This window comes from Harmonia axyridis, chromosome 4 (genome assembly GCF_914767665.1).
Source record: "Harmonia axyridis chromosome 4, icHarAxyr1.1, whole genome shotgun sequence".
Classification (NCBI taxonomy): domain Eukaryota; kingdom Metazoa; phylum Arthropoda; class Insecta; order Coleoptera; family Coccinellidae; genus Harmonia; species Harmonia axyridis.
Genome location: NC_059504.1, coordinates 2,289,118 through 2,306,147, shown reverse-complemented (window position 1 = coordinate 2,306,147; position 17,030 = coordinate 2,289,118). Strand labels below are relative to the sequence as shown.

Below are 17,030 nucleotides of genomic sequence, written 5' to 3'. Positions count from 1 at the left end.
ATGTTTTACCCATAATTTTCTTTTAATCAGTCTTCTTTTTTAGAACGTGAAACAATCGACCCTTATTGCTATTTTAAGTGCACTACTATTAAAGAAAATAAATGATTCATTGCCAACTTTTCAACTCTTGTTAGATATGTAAAAACCAAATTTTACAAAAAAATAAAATACAACATTGTGTATGAACAGATATTCTGTAAATGGAATAGCATAATTCTAGTACTTGGCTGTCACTTTTCATTGGTGAAATAGGTTGCCTACAAAATATAGTGCCTCCAAACCTTTTTTGAGGAAAAGTAATTTGTAATTTTATTCTCATCCATGGAAATTTGCACCTTAAAGGGAAAGACTTGAGAGCTTTTGTTAACAAGAAAGTCACCTTTGAATTTTCGATAAGAATTCATTCTTAAAAACTTCGACTACCTATTTGTCAAGAACAGTTTTAATGACTATTTAATCATTAGCTCAATTTTTTTGAAAATCCAATTATTTCAACGAATACATAAATTTTTATTTCAACCATAAGAAAAAACATGCCTATGTTAAAATCAACAGACTATTATTTTTGTTGAAATTGTATTTTTAGGTAGATATTTGTAAATGTTTTGTTTCTATAAGTTTTCTATCTCGTCTCTCCTAGCCTAGGCCTCTGTGAGACCTCTCAGAAGCTAAGGCTATACAGGATTTTCAATATTTATTTAAAAACCTCTTTACCAAATACAGACTCATTTGCATTTATAATTGATTTGATTCAATTTGGGCATTAGATAAAAAATCTCTACGAAAATCAATTACAATGACATAACCAAGTTGTCATTATGACAGCCAAAATGGCGCGAAGTTCAAAATTTGCGCTCCCAAAAATGCTACATCATTCTCTATGCATCTTAATTTGAACCAAACGCGAGAAAGGCAACTGACTAAATTTATTGAATTCGTGTGATGATTTTTTAACTAATATTTTCAGGAAATACAATTCATTCAGCCATAAAGTAACGTATCTCAGAAATCCTTAAAATAATCAGATTTATCTTCGCTCGGTATGCTCTGCTTCCCTCTAACAACGCTCATATAACGTAAATCCAAGTTGCTCGACAACTTTGGACGTATCGGAGAAACCATCTTCAGCTGTCTCAACCCTTCCCAGTCGAAGCCCGAGAACCAAGAGTGTGTCTGTATCACTCCCGTGCCCCCTACCTGGTAACCTAACCTCTCTTCAGGGTTATGACGTAACAAATTGATCAGAATCGATATAACATCAACGCTGAAGAAGGAAGGGATCTTCACTTTGCTGAAACCTCTTTGAATATTCCTGTATATTGTTGTCGTGTTATTGTATTTGTCTGAAAAGGGGCTAGAACCCTTCAACAGTTCGAAGATAAGAACACCGAAAGCCCAAAGATCCACAGCCCTATCGTACTCCATTGAGGCCAAAATTTCAGGAGCCACATACTCAGGGGTACCAACAAACGTAGACGTCCTTTCGTGAGGGTTTAACTTCTTCGCAAAACTAAAATCAGCCAACTTCACATAACCTTTACTGTCTATCAACAAGTTCTCAGGTTTTATGTCTCTATAGATTATTCCACGATCGTGCAGGTAGACTAGAGCCTCTAGAAGACACCCGGCCACAAACTTAGCTGTTGGTTCGTCGAACCTGCTTCTTCTCTGGTTCGATAACCAGTTGTGGACCTCTCCACCAAGACACATCTCAAGCCAGAAGTACAGGTACTTCTTATCCTTGTCGGTTTTGTACAGCTCAACTATAAAAGGAGATTCGCAAGCTATTTGGATATCTTTTTCGTTTTTTATGTGATTGTATAGCTTCTCCTTTACCATCCTGGCTCTTTTCAGCCGTTTAAGCGCATAGGTAATCGTAGGGTCTTTCTTGTGGTGGATGAATTCGACCACACCAAAACCACCTTCGCCAATAGCCTGTACAATCTTGAAATCAGAAGCTCTTAGGTGCTTGTACCGTTCAGATCGCTGTTGAACCTCTAGATTTTTCTGTGGCAAGGCTGGTAAAGACACTTTGGTAATGTCTCTGACGTTACCAAAGTGGTTCATGAAATGTTGGATGGAGAGTGTTAAGCACTCCACGCCGGTGTCTTTGGAGATAACTGTGGCTTGTCTGCAGCCTTGGGAAAGGATAGCTCTCTCCCCAAAGCAGTTGCCTTTATATAGATATCCTTTGAGACCTTCTTCGTTGGTTACGATAGCTGCTGTACCGGCAGTTATAATATAGAATTTGTCTGCAGGCTCTCCTTCTCTAAATATCACCTTACCAGCAGGAAAGTATTCCTTCTGGAGGAACTCTGCCACCTTCTTTAGAACATCCTCATCAACTTGTTTCAAAACCGGACATTCAAGAAGGAATTTCAGCCTTTCTTTTTTTTCTTCTACGTTGTAGATGCTGACTATGGACTGGTAGATTTCCCGGTCTAAGACCCACACTTTGCTTGGCATTGTGGCCTTGACAGTTGCCTGTCTTCTAGCGTTGTACAAGATGGCGAGTTCTCCAAACACCTTTCCTACACTTAAGGTGTTGACAACTCCCTTTTCTTCTGTTGATACTTGGAATTTTCCACTGGCTACTATGTACAAATGCTTTCCTTGTCGCCCTTCTCGGATGATCTTCTCTTTCTCTTTCACCTCACTCACGTACATGGCATCGATGACCTTCTGCAAGCGTTTTCCAACAATGACCTTGGCGAGGAAATCGTCATTTTCTATGGCGTATTTGATCTGCTCCTTATCCCTTGAAAATAAGAAAGCTTAAATGAAAGTTGAGGAACTAGTGGATGATTAGATGATTCCCATAATTTAAGACAGTGGCGGATCTAGGATTTCTTCAAGGGGAGGAAGGGTTGAACAGTACCGAATTCACATGAAAGTTAAACAGAAAAAATGGTACAAGATATTGGGAAGCCTTCTTCCCATTTTTCACAATGAATTGCATCTGAGGAAGATGCAGGATCATCGCTCAAATGGGGATAATGAAAGGAAAAGAGGTAATTGTTAGATAACCTCAAAATTTGTATACCTAATGATAGATGTCAGCTGTCAACATGTCAAAAAGTTTCCGTTAAACAGCTTTGATCTATGCTTTACTATCTTTACAAAAGACATTTCATGAGAGATATCAGGAAGTAATATAGAACTTGAACATAAATACAGGGTTCATCAAGAAATGGGAAATTTATGAAGTGACATGGTTTCAATAAACCGTTGTTATCAACGACTTACTTTTCACTCTTGATAAACACAGGTATGGACTTGTTGCGATCTTTGATAGGCTCCCAAAGCACAGCAAACCTCCTCACTCCTCTGTTTACATTCAGTTTGGCCAACTCCTCGTCGTGAAACTCGTCCAACTGTCTGTATTTCTCACAAAATGGGGTTTCCTCGTCATCTTTGAGCTCGTAGGTACGTTTGGTTGTGGGCAATAACCAAGACACCATTTCGAAAAAGTTTTTTTGGTCTCAGAGAACCTTCATTCCGCACATTTATTCGAACATTTATTAAATACTTTAAACCTTATCTCCTAGCGCATTGTGAGATCATTCTTTATCATCGATAATGATGAATTTAAATTTATTTAGGATGAGACTGGAACTATCAGCTAGCTGTTTGTCGATTTTTAAATTTTATGCGAATATGTGGATCTGATTTCCTATGCGCAGATAACGAATGAATTTTTTTCTTATCAGTGCATGCCTTGAACAAAATATAGTTGACCCATAGTATGTACCTATAATACCTGAGCACCTTTTGTTTGATTGTCTACTTAAAAACCTTCAAAAGCTTCCCTGAAGTTTTTAGGAATTTAGCTGTGACAGTTGATAATGTTAAGTCGAATAATAATAATAATAATAATAATAAAATGGTTTATTCTGTAAGCTACAGGGTATAAACATACAATCACAGAGGCGTGAGCCTGTACGTGACTTCTAAATAAACAAAATATAATACAATAGCCGGTATTCAAATAATTCCACAAATCAAAATCAAATTCCAACAACATATCCTAACAAAAGATACAATATTCAACAAAAAGTTAAGAGTACATCATCCACAGTATAATGATCACCGATGAAATTTTATACATATAATATATCACTAACACAAGCTCATTTTTTTTTACTGCAAGTTGCGTCAACATATTTACATGGAGGAAGGTTGTCTTCGGTAAGTAAGTTATCCATTTATTTCTTTTAGTAAAAATCCTCGAAAATGATGTGAGTTATTGGGGATTTATTATTAAATTGAAATATTTTCTGCCCTGGTCAATTATCCAATTTTTCAATTTTTTCCTCTTTTTAATGAGTTCTCTGATATTTTTCAGGTCCTTTGGGACAGCGGCATATATTCTGGGGGCTAGGTAGGCAAAGCATCTCTGACCTATTCGTTTTCCTGCTCTTGGGGTAAGGTATTGGTTTGTTTTGTTACGTGTTTCATATTCACACTCAGTTAGTTGGAGTTGAATTTTTTGTTCGCTTATGCCAATTAAAATCTGCAGAACAAATAATTGGTGGGGATTCATGACCCTGGAAACAGCAAACAATTCATCTGATGGATACAGGAGAGGCTTTCCGTAGATAATCCGAAGTAACCATTTCTGGACCACCTCAACCCTCCTTAGATGACAACTATATGCTCCGCCCCAACCTATTATTCCATATCCTATTTGGGACTGACATAAAGCTGAGTATACCATCATTAAGCTTTTTGTATCCAAGTACTTTTTCAGATATCTAAACTTGGTAAGTAAACATCTTAATTTGATCACCAAGATATCTATGTGTTTATCCCATTTTAGATGTCGATCAATTGTAATTCCTAGATATTTTATGTATTCAGCTTCTGGAATTGATGTTTCGTTGTCAACTTTTAAATTGCCCATATGTGGAAGTCCTGATTGGTAAGCAGCAAATGGTAAGTATTTTGTCTTCTGCAAATTAACCGTTAATTTATTCTCTCTGAACCATTGCTTTATCATTGAAAGATCTCCTTCTGCTACTTGTTTCAGTTTTTTCCAAGTAGTATTTTCGTACATTATGACAGTGTCGTCTGCGAAACTGATAATCTCTCCTTTTCTTTTCATTAGCAGTAAGCTGTTTATGTATATTATGAACAAAATTGGTCCCAATACTGTCCCCTGCGGTACCCCATATTCAAAAGTTTTCCCTTCACTCGAATGTTGACCTATCTTCACAAATTGGGTTCTGTTTGATAAATAGCTCTTCATTAATTTGAGTGCTTTACCCCGAAAGCCATTGAGATAGAGTTTTCGTAATAGCTTTTTGTGCGATACGGTGTCGAAGGCCTTTGCAAGGTCGATGAACACGCATAGACCCATCTTATTTCCATCCAACCATTGGTAAACTCTCTCTACTACTTTTTTTATTGCATCCTGTGTAGACTTGCCCTTCCTGAATCCGTATTGATTATCAGACAAAATTCGATTCTTCTCCAAAAAATTAACAATACGAACTTTCAACAATTTCTCCACTATTTTAGACAAATTAGATGTTAAACATATTGGTCTATAATTGGATAAAATGGTCCTATCTCCCGACTTGAACAATGGTTTGATTACACCCACCTTGAAAATGTTCGGAAATTCAGCCGTCTCAAAACATAGATTTGCAAGCAACATTATAGGTTCTATTATTTCATCTTGGATATTTTTGATGAATTCAGTTCTAATACCGTCATTTCCCGGAGATCCACCATTTTTTAATTCTCTTATCATTCCTCTCACTTCATCTTCAGATGTTGGAAATAGAAACAGTGTGTTATCACAATAAAGTTCTCCTTCTTCCTTTTCTGGAACTTCATCTATGTTTTCCGCTAGTCGTTTTCCTATTTCACTGAAATAAGTTCCGAACTCCTCCACCATTTTTTCCCTTGATGTTATTTCTTGTCCATCAGAACTTTTGACCGAAATTATCTCTGTTGCAGGCCTAGTTTTTCCGCAGAGATCATCTACATACAACCATAGAGATCTCGCCCTTGAAGTGTTCTCTGTTACGAAGCTATTCATATATTCTTTTTTTGCGGTCTTTATCAACTTCTGTAAAACATTTCGATACCTTGAATACTGCATCTTCAACCTCCCATTAAGTGGGTCTTTAATAGTTTTTTTATATAAGCTATTTTTTATATTTATGGCCTTCAAAAGACCTGGTGTAATCCAGTCCTTCTTAACTGATTTCTTACAGGATAATCTAATGCTTGTTGTATTTTTTTCTGTATAATAAGTTAATGAATCAATAAAAGCTTCTGCAAAAGAGTTTACATTTTTATTTTCAATCATATTACCCCAATTTATTCTTCCAAGGTCTTCCTTCAATTTGCCATAATCAACATAACTTTTATATTTATGAGTTTTTTCTTCTTGGATTTTTTCAATATCCAGGCACAATAATATTGCAAAGTGATCGGTAATATCTGAACGGAGAATGAATGCACTATTCTTATCTTCAGTGGGATTACGGCGACTAAGAAAGACATGATCCAAACAACTACCACTGGAAGGTCTGGTTACATCATTAATATAAGAACTATATCCGAATGAACTGAACAAATTCTTATATTCTTCAACAAGTTCACCGGTTGACAATAAGTTAACGTTCATATCTCCTACAACAACATGGTAGTCCCATTTTCCCGTATTTTCAATATAATCCAATAAATCCCTATTAAATATTCTCTGACACAACTGTGGTGAACGATAAACTCCCGTTATTTTAATTGTCTTTCCCATCAACTCTATATCTATTTCTAATACTTTTATCCCTCCAATAGATACTATTCTCTCACTGAATTGTAGATCTTCTCTAACATATATGATAACACCGTCATTTCTGTTGTAATCTCCACTGTTGTATAAGCAAGTATATCCTTTGATTTTATAAAGATTCAGATCTGAAATCGTGAACGTTTCCGTCAAGACAATTACGTGAAAGTCTTCGGGGTAAGTTCTGAGGAGTAATTTAAATTCATCGATATTTTTCTCCATACTTCTTATATTGTTATGAATTATTTTAAACTTCTGTGATACATTAAAACTGTTTAAATCAACCAACTGATCCAGATATTCAGACCGGTATACTTCCACTTCAAAATCTCTTAAAAATTGATCCATCTTAAAACGAAAAAAAAAAAAATTTGATAAACAATCTACAATAAGGAATTAGCAATAAAGAAAAAAACCAAAATCAATCAATCGAACGCAAAAACAGTCAATAGAAAAGTTGAAAAGTAGAAAACAAACATAAAACTCAACTGATCGGCTCATTCACCTTTCTTGTTCTTATTCCCGGGGTTAATTACTCTCTGTTCCTTCCTGACACTTCCCGAAGATTGTGACTGTGACCTTGTTCTGCCCAGTTCCTCCCAGTCTTTCGCCTTATGAAGCACCTGATTGATCGATGCAATCTCCTTTTTAAGTCTCGAGTCCTCCTCTATTTCCAGGTGTTCGTGCTCAGTCAGCATTGCTTTATACCGTGCTATAGGGGCTGGACTGTTTGGTGCACTCGTTGTCAATTCTGAATTTCTAGCAGGCTGGGGATTCAATTTTTCTTCAGTTGATGCCAAACAATCCGAACCAAGTTGCTTTTTGAGTTGAGCTACGGTGAATTTTTCACCGTTGACAAATAGGCACTTCGACTTTATATATGTCTTATAATTTTTTGATTTGGCTAGATTTAGTTGCTGTCTTAGGATTCTGAAGTCGCCACGGTCCTCTTCACAAAGATCCTCATTTAAATAAATTCGAGAACCCTTCAATTTATGCCGATTGTTGAGAATTCTAGTTTTTGCCAAAAACGATATGAACTCCACCTTTACCACCGGTTTGTTCCTTCCCAGTCGATAAATATTGTTGATCTCAATATCCTTCAAATTAACGCCCAGAAGCGAGTTGAGCTGAGAAATAACCGATTGCAGCAAATCTGAGTCATCCAACTCCAATCCCGAAACAATAACGTTGTTCTTTAACGCACTTCTCTTAAGATTAAGTATTTCACCTTCCACTTTGGAGATTCTTTCTTCACACGACTCCAATCGTAATCCCGTGGTTATTCCTACTTGTTTTATTTCTTCTCTAACCCTCGCCAGTTCCTCCTTTAGAGCAGCAGTTTGCTTGGAAAATTCATTTCTCAAAAATCTTGATAGATCTTCATTAACTGCCATTCTCTGTTCAAGATGTATTGAGGTGTATGTAACGCTTTAGTCGACAGCAGATGCGTGAACTAAACTGATACGGTAATCAAGGTAGTATTTATGCACAAGAACCAATCTAAGTCAAGAAAATCAACTTTAAAAACTGCCGATCAACAAAATTTTCAGTGAACGAACTCACAATATTAATATTTTCACCCTTGATAAATTGGGGCTAAATTAAACACTATTAACTTGATATAATCGAAGATAAACACCTATAATTCAAAAGTACGTCTCTCGCATATGGCTAACAATAAAGGAATGATAGGAAATAAAGGAATAAAAGCTATTAATACAATTACCTTCAGATTTGCGTTAAACAAGAAAAAAACGTTTGACAACAGCTCTGCTAACAACCGTTGAAGAGTTATCTTGGATAGTAACCTAACCTAAGATAACCTAACATTTCCATCAACCCTATACCTTTATCTAAAATCGTGATTGCTTTTTTGGCTGCTTGTTTTTTAAAATAAACCTTTGAATTTTGTGATATATTGATATGACTGTACAAAATGTAGAAAACTATTCTGTCAAAAACTATTCATGATTGAGTATTTTGGATGTTCGATGATGTAAAAATGTTCAAAATTGCATTATGAGAAATTATGTACAAATTGTTAGTATTTTTATTATATTAAACTTTACATAAGATTTATGATTTATGCATAATTGAAAATATTAAATACTAAAAAAATGAAGAACTGATGAAAGTTTCATTGTGTAGTTAGAAAGAAACACCTGCTTTTAATGCAGGTACGAGTATGTATGCATATTCTATCTCCTCTTCTGTTCATAATATAGTAGTGTCAGATCTGGCCTTAGATTGCTGCCACTGCTCTACTAAAGGAATTTGAAAAGGACTATAGCAAACCATTCGTTATTTTTCGCTCTTTATACACTTTGCTGTTCCTCTACCAGTAGAAGAAAGCAATGTCCTCGATTGACCCAATGGACTCTTTAGAAGTATTCATCCCACCACGAATTCTCATCTGGAGGAATATCGTTGTCCCTCCTGAAATGGTCAATATACCTGCAGTCAACATTGCTGGACAACTTTGGCTTATAAGGTGAAGACATCTGACAAGATCTAAGTCTCTCCCAATCGAATTCAGCAAACCATTTGTGAGATCTAATCTCATCCACGCCCAACCTTTCACTAGGAGCCTTCTTCAGCAACTTGGTTATCAAGTTCCTGGCCTTTGCGGTGTTATTTGGAGGGAAGAAAACCACATCCAAACCATTCAATATGTTGTTGTACGTCTTCATATAACTAGGATCGTTAGACCTGAACGGTGTTTTGCCGTTCAACAGCTCATAAACAAAGATCCCGAAGGCCCACAAGTCCACAGCCTTGTCGTGTCCCCTATTGAGGATAATCTCCGGCGCCAGGTACTCAGGAGTGCCGGCAAACGTTCCAGACTTACTACCAGGCGTCAGATGCTTGGCGAAACCGAAATCAGTCATTTTGATGTAACCGTTGTTGTCTATCAGCAGATTTTCCGGTTTGAGGTCACGGTATACGAATCCTTGGGTGTGCAGGTAGGCTAAGGCTTCCAAGACACATCCGGCTATGAATCTAGCACCCTTTTCCGTGAAATTTTTGTTGGGTTGCCGCTGCAGAAGGCTCCAAAGGTCCCCACCCAAACACAGTTCCATAAGAAAGTAGATGAACTTGTTGTCTTTGAAAGTCTTGTAGAGTCTGATGATGAAGGGTGAGTTGCAGGTCATCTGGATCACCATCTCGTTGATAACGTGGTACTGCTGCTCTTGTTGCACCATCTCATACTTCTTCAAACACTTTAGAGCGAAGGTTAAAGCTGGGTCTTTCTTGTGCTGGATGAACTCTACCCTGCCAAACCCTCCTACTCCTAGGGTTTTGAGGATCTTAAACTCGCTGAGGTCAAGATGGGAGTATTCGTTCACTACCTTCTTCACGTCTGGTATTGGTAGTGGCGGTGGTGACAGCATCGTTATTTTGGATATGTCCTCGATCTTTCCAAAATTATCTACGAAGTGTTTTTGGGTCAGGGTGAGGCAGTCGGTACCTGGATCATCTGCTCTTATGGTAGCTTGGCGTGTTACCGGCTCTAGTAAGGCTTTCTCGCCGAAACAATTGCCTCTGTGGAGTTGCCCTACGAACCCGTTGTTTTCCTGGGTGACTGTAACTGAACCAGCAGCTATTATGTAGAATTTATCGCCTCTATCTCCCTCTTTGACTATAGTGGTTCCAGTCTCGTAGAATTCAGGTTTGAGAAGACTTGCAACTTTCCTCAGTACCTCCAAGCCTGCCTCGTTCAGTATGGGGACGTTCTGTAAAAACGAGACTATTTCTTCCTGTTCTTCGTTGTTGGACTTCTTTACAAGCTGTTGGTAAACGGTTCCGTCGATGACCCAAACCTTCCCAGACGTTATAGATTTCACGTTGGCGAATCTCTTGGCGTTGTAGAGGATGGCGAGCTCGCCAAAGACATCACCAGGTCTCATCACGTTGATTACTCCTTTGCCCTTTTTGGTTACCTCAAATTCACCCTCAGCGGCGACGTACATGTGGTTCCCTCTTTGACCCTCCTTGATTATCTTCTCCTTCGCTTTGATTTCTTTGAGGTACATGGCGTCCACGACGTCTTGGAGTCTTCGACCAGTGATGACTTTGCTCAGGAATTCGTTCCTGCAGATGGCGTTCTTGATGAATTCTTCATCGCTGAAAATACGAGAGTGAAGGTTACAATTTGTTCAAAGGCAAGGAGATAGGTTGAAACGCAATTGCATGCTTATAGAATGTGCGCCTGGCGCACAGATGGCAGTAAGAGTTGAATATGGCTCGAGATATAAAGGTTGAGTGGCTCCTCATGTTTTTTTATTCGAAAAATGGATAAAATGCTTTTCGTGTATTGATAAAATACTGCTTTTTATGGGAATAATACTGTGCAAGCGAAGCAATGGCTTGGAAATGTTATTTTCATCGACAGCAAGTATTGGTCAAGAAATAATTTATCCTATCTGGTGAGTATGATAGTTCAGATACGCTTTGAAATATACTTTGATTGAATATGAAAAAAATTGCAATATGATGTTTTTGAAACAGGAATTTGTAAAGAACAATACTCTAATCTTATCTTTCAAGTGCTGAAATGAAATCACGTTTTAAGGCGATTGTCATATTATTTATGATTTGAACACTTGTCCGGATAGGTTTTCGAAGGAAAATATTGCCAATTCACGTAATTGTGGTAATGAAGTTATTCATGTTCGAAGACGAGCTAGAAGGATTTGTAAAAAAAAACTGTCTTGAAAATGTCAGTTTGCATTTCAGAAGGTCCAGGTAAAACTTCGATATAATGATTTAAAATTTGGTAGATAAAATTTGGAAAAAAGATAAGAACAGGTATATATGGCTGATTATCTTAGCAGTCGATGCCGAAAATTCATTAAAAAATAAAAGTACTAGAGGTATTAAACTTTGCAACGTACCTTTCCGATTTTGGATATTTGACCAAACTTTTGGCGACGTCTTCATCAAAATGAATAGGTTTAGGCAGTACTCCTGATCTTCTTCTTATCTCTTCGCCCTTTTCATCTGAAGTCTTCGGATAGTCCAGGTTTGAATCAGTGCTTAATCTCCCAGCGTTCTCAATGTTTTCTACCGAAGATGTACGCGAAATGGATTCACTAACCTTCGGAAGATCCAATGTATTTGATTCATCTTGTCTATTATTTTCATTTTCGTTCGAAATTTCTTCAACTACATCTTCCACTGGCTCCTCTATGACTATTGTAACTGGACTTTTTATATCGGGAGTGCATTTTGGAGTGTAGTCTTCTTCGTTAACGTTGGTGGTTTCATCTTTTTCATCCTCTGGGTCGGTAATCTTGACCATACTGTTATTGATGTGGTTGGTTTCATCTTTCCCATCCTCTGGGTCGATAATCTTGACCATCTCAACGTGGTTGGTTTCATCTTTCTCATCCTTTGGCTCAGTAATCTTGACCAAAGTGTTTACACTGTCATCCTTCTCAGTTTTTTTAACGATCTCAGTTGTATTTTCCAGGGAAACGGTATCTGATAAGTTCTCACTAGGTTTTTCATAATTTTCCAAAGGCTTTACAGATTTCACATCTAAGTTTTCAGCATTTCCCAAGTACAGCTGACTGATGTTATTACTTACAGATTTTCTTGCATTATTTGTTGATTTAAGCACAGTTTTTCTTCTAGATGTGATTTCTTCATCGTCGTCGACTAACACTCTCGTTCTAGATATGGAAACCTTCTCAGATTGTTTGTTAAATTTGTCAAAATCGTGTGTCACATTATAGGAACTGCTTTTTCTCCAGAAGCAATGAAATGGCATATCGACACAGTAACTATTAACTCAATAATTGCTCTGCTTTGTGCACTGATCAAGATAGCTTCGAGTATTTTGGGTGGATAGTAGAAGAAAAAAACGAAGATAATAGATGTTTCGTGGATCTTATCAGTCGATATATTGTTCGCTAATCTGATACGACAACATTACCGAGTTTATTGAGAATTCATCTTGAATCACAGATATCTCTGTTGATAAACTATCTATGGCGTTGTTCTAATTACGAATATTTCTCAAGGTGTTCGAACTTATTCAAATTTCGGTGAAATAAATCACAAAAAGTAGGATTCAAAATTAGTCTTTATTTTTTTATAAAAATACAGCCTAAATATACAATCTAAATGATGATTTTTTCCTTTTGGACAAGAATCTAAAGGTGCCTATTAATTTAGCACAATGACCATTTGATCTGGAGCTTTCCATTAAATGTAAACTTTATAGCAGAAAAAAGATCTCCTCGAATTTTGGCTACAAAAGCAGCAATTAAGTTTGAAAAGTCCTTAAGATAGCCAAATTAGCTTCTGACCTCTTGAAACTTATGAAAACTTGATGGTTTAGAAAAATTCTTCAATTATATTTTGTTATCATATCGTATTTTTCCAGAACATGTGTGATATCGATGACAATGCAAACTTATTGGTATTTCCTAAATACAAGTCATAATTTCAGTGAGCTATTTTACGAATGTATTTTGACGCTTTATAATAAATCAAATCAAATTTATTCTCAACTACACTAACTCATTCAGAAAGTTAGATGGTGGAAAAGAAGCTTTGTCTATCTATAGATTTGGAACGAGATCTTACCAATTGATTTTTTAGTGTGCTATTGATTTTCCTGAGAATTAACTAACTGTCACCAGTTAGCGAAGTCGGATAAGATAACTGAAGTCAGCCTTAGGGGTTGAACTCAGATATCACAAACCTCAACTTTTAGAGATCTAAAAAACCAATAAGACTCCTTCAAAATATCTCAGAATTCATCATCCCAATTAGTTATAACTTCAGGTACTTCCGCATCATCATCTTTATAAGAACCAAAGTAGCTCAAATCAAGATTCCCAATAAGTTTTGGAACATGCGGCGCCTTCATTTTCAACCGCTTGAGGTCGCTCCAATCGAAGTGAGCAAACCAATGATGTTTCTTAACATCTCCAACTCCATTCTTGGAGTAGCCCAACCTATCTGTTGGCCTGTACTGACACAGTTTACTTATCAAATTCTTGGCTTTCACAGAAACGTGGCTGGGAAATCTGCAGTGCTCCAGACCTTTTAGAATGAGTTTGTACGTGTCACGGTCGCAGCAGGTTTTGAAAGGAGTCTTCAGGGTGATCAGCTCGTAGATGAAGATGCCCAAAGTCCAACAGTCCACTGCTCTGTCATGGCTCTCGTTCAGAACTATTTCAGGGGGCATGTAATCGGGAGTACCAACCATACTATGTGTCCTATTGGTTCCTATGATCTTAGCGAAACCAAAATCTGTGAGTTTGACGTAACCATCATTGGCTATCAGGAGGTTCTCTGGTTTTAAGTCCCTGTAAATTATGCCTCGTTCGTGCAAATAAAGAAAAGCCTCAATAACGCAACCAACGTAGAATCTAGCATCTTGCTCGTCGAAAGGCTTCCTCCTGGTGTAGTACATGAGTCTCCACAAATCTCCACCTAGTTGAGCCTCCATCAGAAAGTAAAGATATCGAGAGTCCCTAAATGTTTTGAACATCCTTATTATGAAAGGACAACTACAGTTCATCTGGACGTTTTTCTCGTTCAACACGTGTTCCCTCTGTTCTTGCAGCATGCACTTGTACTTCTTGAGGTATTTGAGCGCGAACACCAAGTCGACATCCTTCCTGTGCTGTACTAAATCCACACGACCAAAACCACCAGCACCTATCGTCCTAACCCTCTTCAGTTCCCTAAGGTCTAGATCTTGGTATTTGTGATCTTCTTTGAGTGAAAGGTTCTTGATTCTGTTAGTCGCTGAAATCCTTCGGAAGTCTTTGACGTCCCCGAAGTGTTTTATGAAGTGTTTTCGGCTCAAGACCAGGCATTCACAACCTGGTGGTTCTGCTTGGACTGTCGCCTTTCTAACGTCTTCGTTGATGAGGGCCATCTCGCCAAAATACTGGCCAGTGGACAAAGTTGCGACCGTTCCATCTCCTTTTGTCTTCACCTTTACTGACCCTGCCCGGATAATGAAGAAAGAGTGGCCTTTTTCACCTTCTTGGACTATGTCAACGCCCGATTCGAAGAATTTTGGGATGAGGAGACCTGCCACAAAACCAAGAGTGTCTGAAGGCACCGTGTTCAAGGTAGGGACCTTTCCGAGGAAGAACACCAATTCCTTTCTTTCTTCTTCTTCCGACCGGTGGACTATCTCCTTGAAGGTCTTGTTTTGGAGCACCCATAATCTGCCTTTCGTTAAGGCTCGTACTGAGGCTTTTCGTTTCTCGTTGTAAAGTAAGGCTAGTTCTCCGAAAACTCTGGTGTCATCGAAGGTTAGCAGCGTTCCGCCACCTCTGTTGTAGATTTCGAACTTTCCGGAAGCTGAGATGTACAGTTCCGAGCCTATTTCTCCCTCTCTGATTATCTGCTCGCCTTTTTTCACTTCTTGGGAGAAGATCGTGCGGAAGATGGCTTCAAATCTCTTTTCTGAGATGACGTGTCTGATGAATTCATTATTTTCTATGGCAGCTCGGATTTTTTTCTCGTCCCTGTGAAGAGAAAATTCGTGAGAGAAAAATAAAGATATTATTTTATTGTTTTGTGTTGTTAAATCTTGATTTTTTAGGGAAAATAAGGCTTTCATTAAAATATTCCAAAAGTAAAAACCGGAAGCTAGTATCATTAAACTTTTCATCAAAGAATTTAAAAATAATAAATTTATAACTGCAAGAATAATAAGATAGCTTATGTTGCCTTGTAAAGTTTGAATGACATTGTTTCATTTGAACAATGTATTCAGATTGTATACATAGAAATCGATAACCCAGAAAAATTGATCAACGTCCGTTTACAATCTACAGATGCGAAAGCTTATCTTTCCTAAGTCGAATATCAATCAGATATTTTTCCAAGCAGCTTTCTTTCACCAAGATAATAGATTGTTCCTATTACTAAGAATCGTGATGTTCAACTTCAAACGAATAGAATAATAAGTGTAACATAGGCCATATTTTAAAAATAAACATTAGTCTATGCCCTATGGATTAAATAATCATTCTATGAACTGTCAAGATCAGCGAATTCTGTGGTCTCCAGACGATCATAGAATAAGCCAGTCTTTTTTTAAATAAACTGTTAAAAGATAAAATTCTACTCACTCTAAACTCTTGGACACCTTCCTCACAGAGCTCTTGAACTCTTTGTCTCCATCATTCGGCGCCAAGATCTGTATAGCAGATTTCCTCCTGTACACTCCCTCGTCTTCTGAGAAAGAATGCGAGTGGCTGGTACTGAAGAGTCTCTTGAGCATTGAAACATTCGATGTATTTAACGGAACTGCTACTATTATTTTCGAAGACAATAAATAATACCTTTATCGGAATTGCGATACCGCGCTACGCTTTATTATCTTATCTTAGATGTTGATACTTATCGGGCAGCTTCATCTGTTTGCCGTAAAACCTGATAGGAAGACTTATGCAATTCTTCTTCCGTTCGTTATTAGCGCCAATATTGAGAAAGTTTTTCGGAAATTCCGCAATTTTCTCTTTATTTCATAACCATTTTATATTTTGCTCCTCCACCATTTATAATAAATAGCAAGTTCCTAGCGCATCCGCCATTTGAAGCCCTGACGGTTTAGACTTCGAAAAGGAACAAATTCTTTTAGTTTACAAAAAAATATTGAAATCACAAAAAGGTACCTTCTAGACTGTGTCCGTTAAGTATGAACAAATTCATTTTTAGCTAAACAGACCCTTTTAAGAAATGATCCTGAAACACATCGATTTTTGATTTTAATTTACCGTATTTTGAAATAATGATGTAATATACAGGGTGAATTATTTTTGAGTAATGACGTCACCGTCATTTTTTTTTAAGATTTTGTCTCAATTTTCGGATTACTCTAGCTGAGCTGATACCAAAAATGTATTATATGTTGATTCCAATTGGTACAGGATGGACAAAAATACAATAGATTTGTGTGTGCTCATAAAGTAACGTGTAACATTCTTTATTAGTTAAATTAACAATATTATCAAAAATACTTATTGTCTAGAGGCAATTGGTTTGAATGTATCACCCTGTAGTTTGTTACATTCATAACATGTTTTTAAATTGATAAGAAATCATTTCTTTCATATTCTGTCTGCTAGACCACAAGTATCAAACATGTTTGGAAACAGCTCATTTTTATTAATCTAAAAAATGTAACAAACTACAGGGTGTTACATTCAAACCAATTGCCTCTAGACAATAAGTATTTTTGATA

General features: G+C 37.1%; 3 protein-coding genes across 3 annotated transcripts; all 3 read right to left on the bottom strand.

Moving 5' to 3' along the window:
• Nucleotides 1-679: 679 nt before the first annotated feature.
• Nucleotides 680-3,652, bottom strand: LOC123677738 (cGMP-dependent protein kinase, isozyme 1-like). Its single transcript, XM_045614431.1, has 2 exons — nt 3,247-3,652; nt 680-2,758 (listed from the first exon to the last, which is right to left on the bottom strand). Exons 1-2 carry the CDS (start codon nt 3,459-3,461, stop codon nt 1,003-1,005), a joined length of 1,971 nt encoding a protein of 656 aa, XP_045470387.1. The 5' UTR covers nt 3,462-3,652; the 3' UTR covers nt 680-1,002.
• Nucleotides 3,653-8,837: 5,185 nt separating this feature from the next.
• On the bottom strand, nt 8,838-12,669 carry LOC123677736 (cGMP-dependent protein kinase 1-like). The gene is made up of 2 exons (XM_045614429.1): nt 11,701-12,669; nt 8,838-10,930 (listed from the first exon to the last, which is right to left on the bottom strand). The coding sequence occupies exons 1-2, from the start codon at nt 12,576-12,578 to the stop codon at nt 9,187-9,189; spliced, it is 2,622 nt and encodes an 873-aa protein (XP_045470385.1). The 5' UTR covers nt 12,579-12,669; the 3' UTR covers nt 8,838-9,186.
• Nucleotides 12,670-12,875: 206 nt separating this feature from the next.
• LOC123677737 (cGMP-dependent protein kinase, isozyme 1-like) lies at nt 12,876-16,113 on the bottom strand. Its single transcript, XM_045614430.1, has 2 exons — nt 15,916-16,113; nt 12,876-15,306 (listed from the first exon to the last, which is right to left on the bottom strand). The coding sequence occupies exons 1-2, from the start codon at nt 16,065-16,067 to the stop codon at nt 13,566-13,568; spliced, it is 1,893 nt and encodes a 630-aa protein (XP_045470386.1). The 5' UTR covers nt 16,068-16,113; the 3' UTR covers nt 12,876-13,565.
• Between the last annotated feature and the right edge of the window lie 917 nt (nt 16,114-17,030).

What these genes read in the sequence shown, in the direction of transcription:
- LOC123677736 (XM_045614429.1), bottom strand. Translation starts at nt 12,578, where the DNA reads ATGCCATTTCATTGCTTCTGGAGAAAAAGCAGTTCCTATAATGTGACA. An exon ending in AAATATCCAAAATCGGAAAG is followed by an intron (nt 10,931 to 11,700) that starts GTACGTTGCAAA and finishes TCGTATTTTCAG; the next exon opens with CGATGAAGAATTCATCAAGA.
- LOC123677737 (XM_045614430.1), bottom strand. Translation starts at nt 16,067, where the DNA reads ATGCTCAAGAGACTCTTCAGTACCAGCCACTCGCATTCTTTCTCAGAA. An exon ending in AAGGTGTCCAAGAGTTTAGA is followed by an intron (nt 15,307 to 15,915) that starts GTGAGTAGAATT and finishes TTCTCTTCACAG; the next exon opens with GGACGAGAAAAAAATCCGAG.
- LOC123677738 (XM_045614431.1), bottom strand. Translation starts at nt 3,461, where the DNA reads ATGGTGTCTTGGTTATTGCCCACAACCAAACGTACCTACGAGCTCAAA. An exon ending in GTGTTTATCAAGAGTGAAAA is followed by an intron (nt 2,759 to 3,246) that starts GTAAGTCGTTGA and finishes CTTATTTTCAAG; the next exon opens with GGATAAGGAGCAGATCAAAT.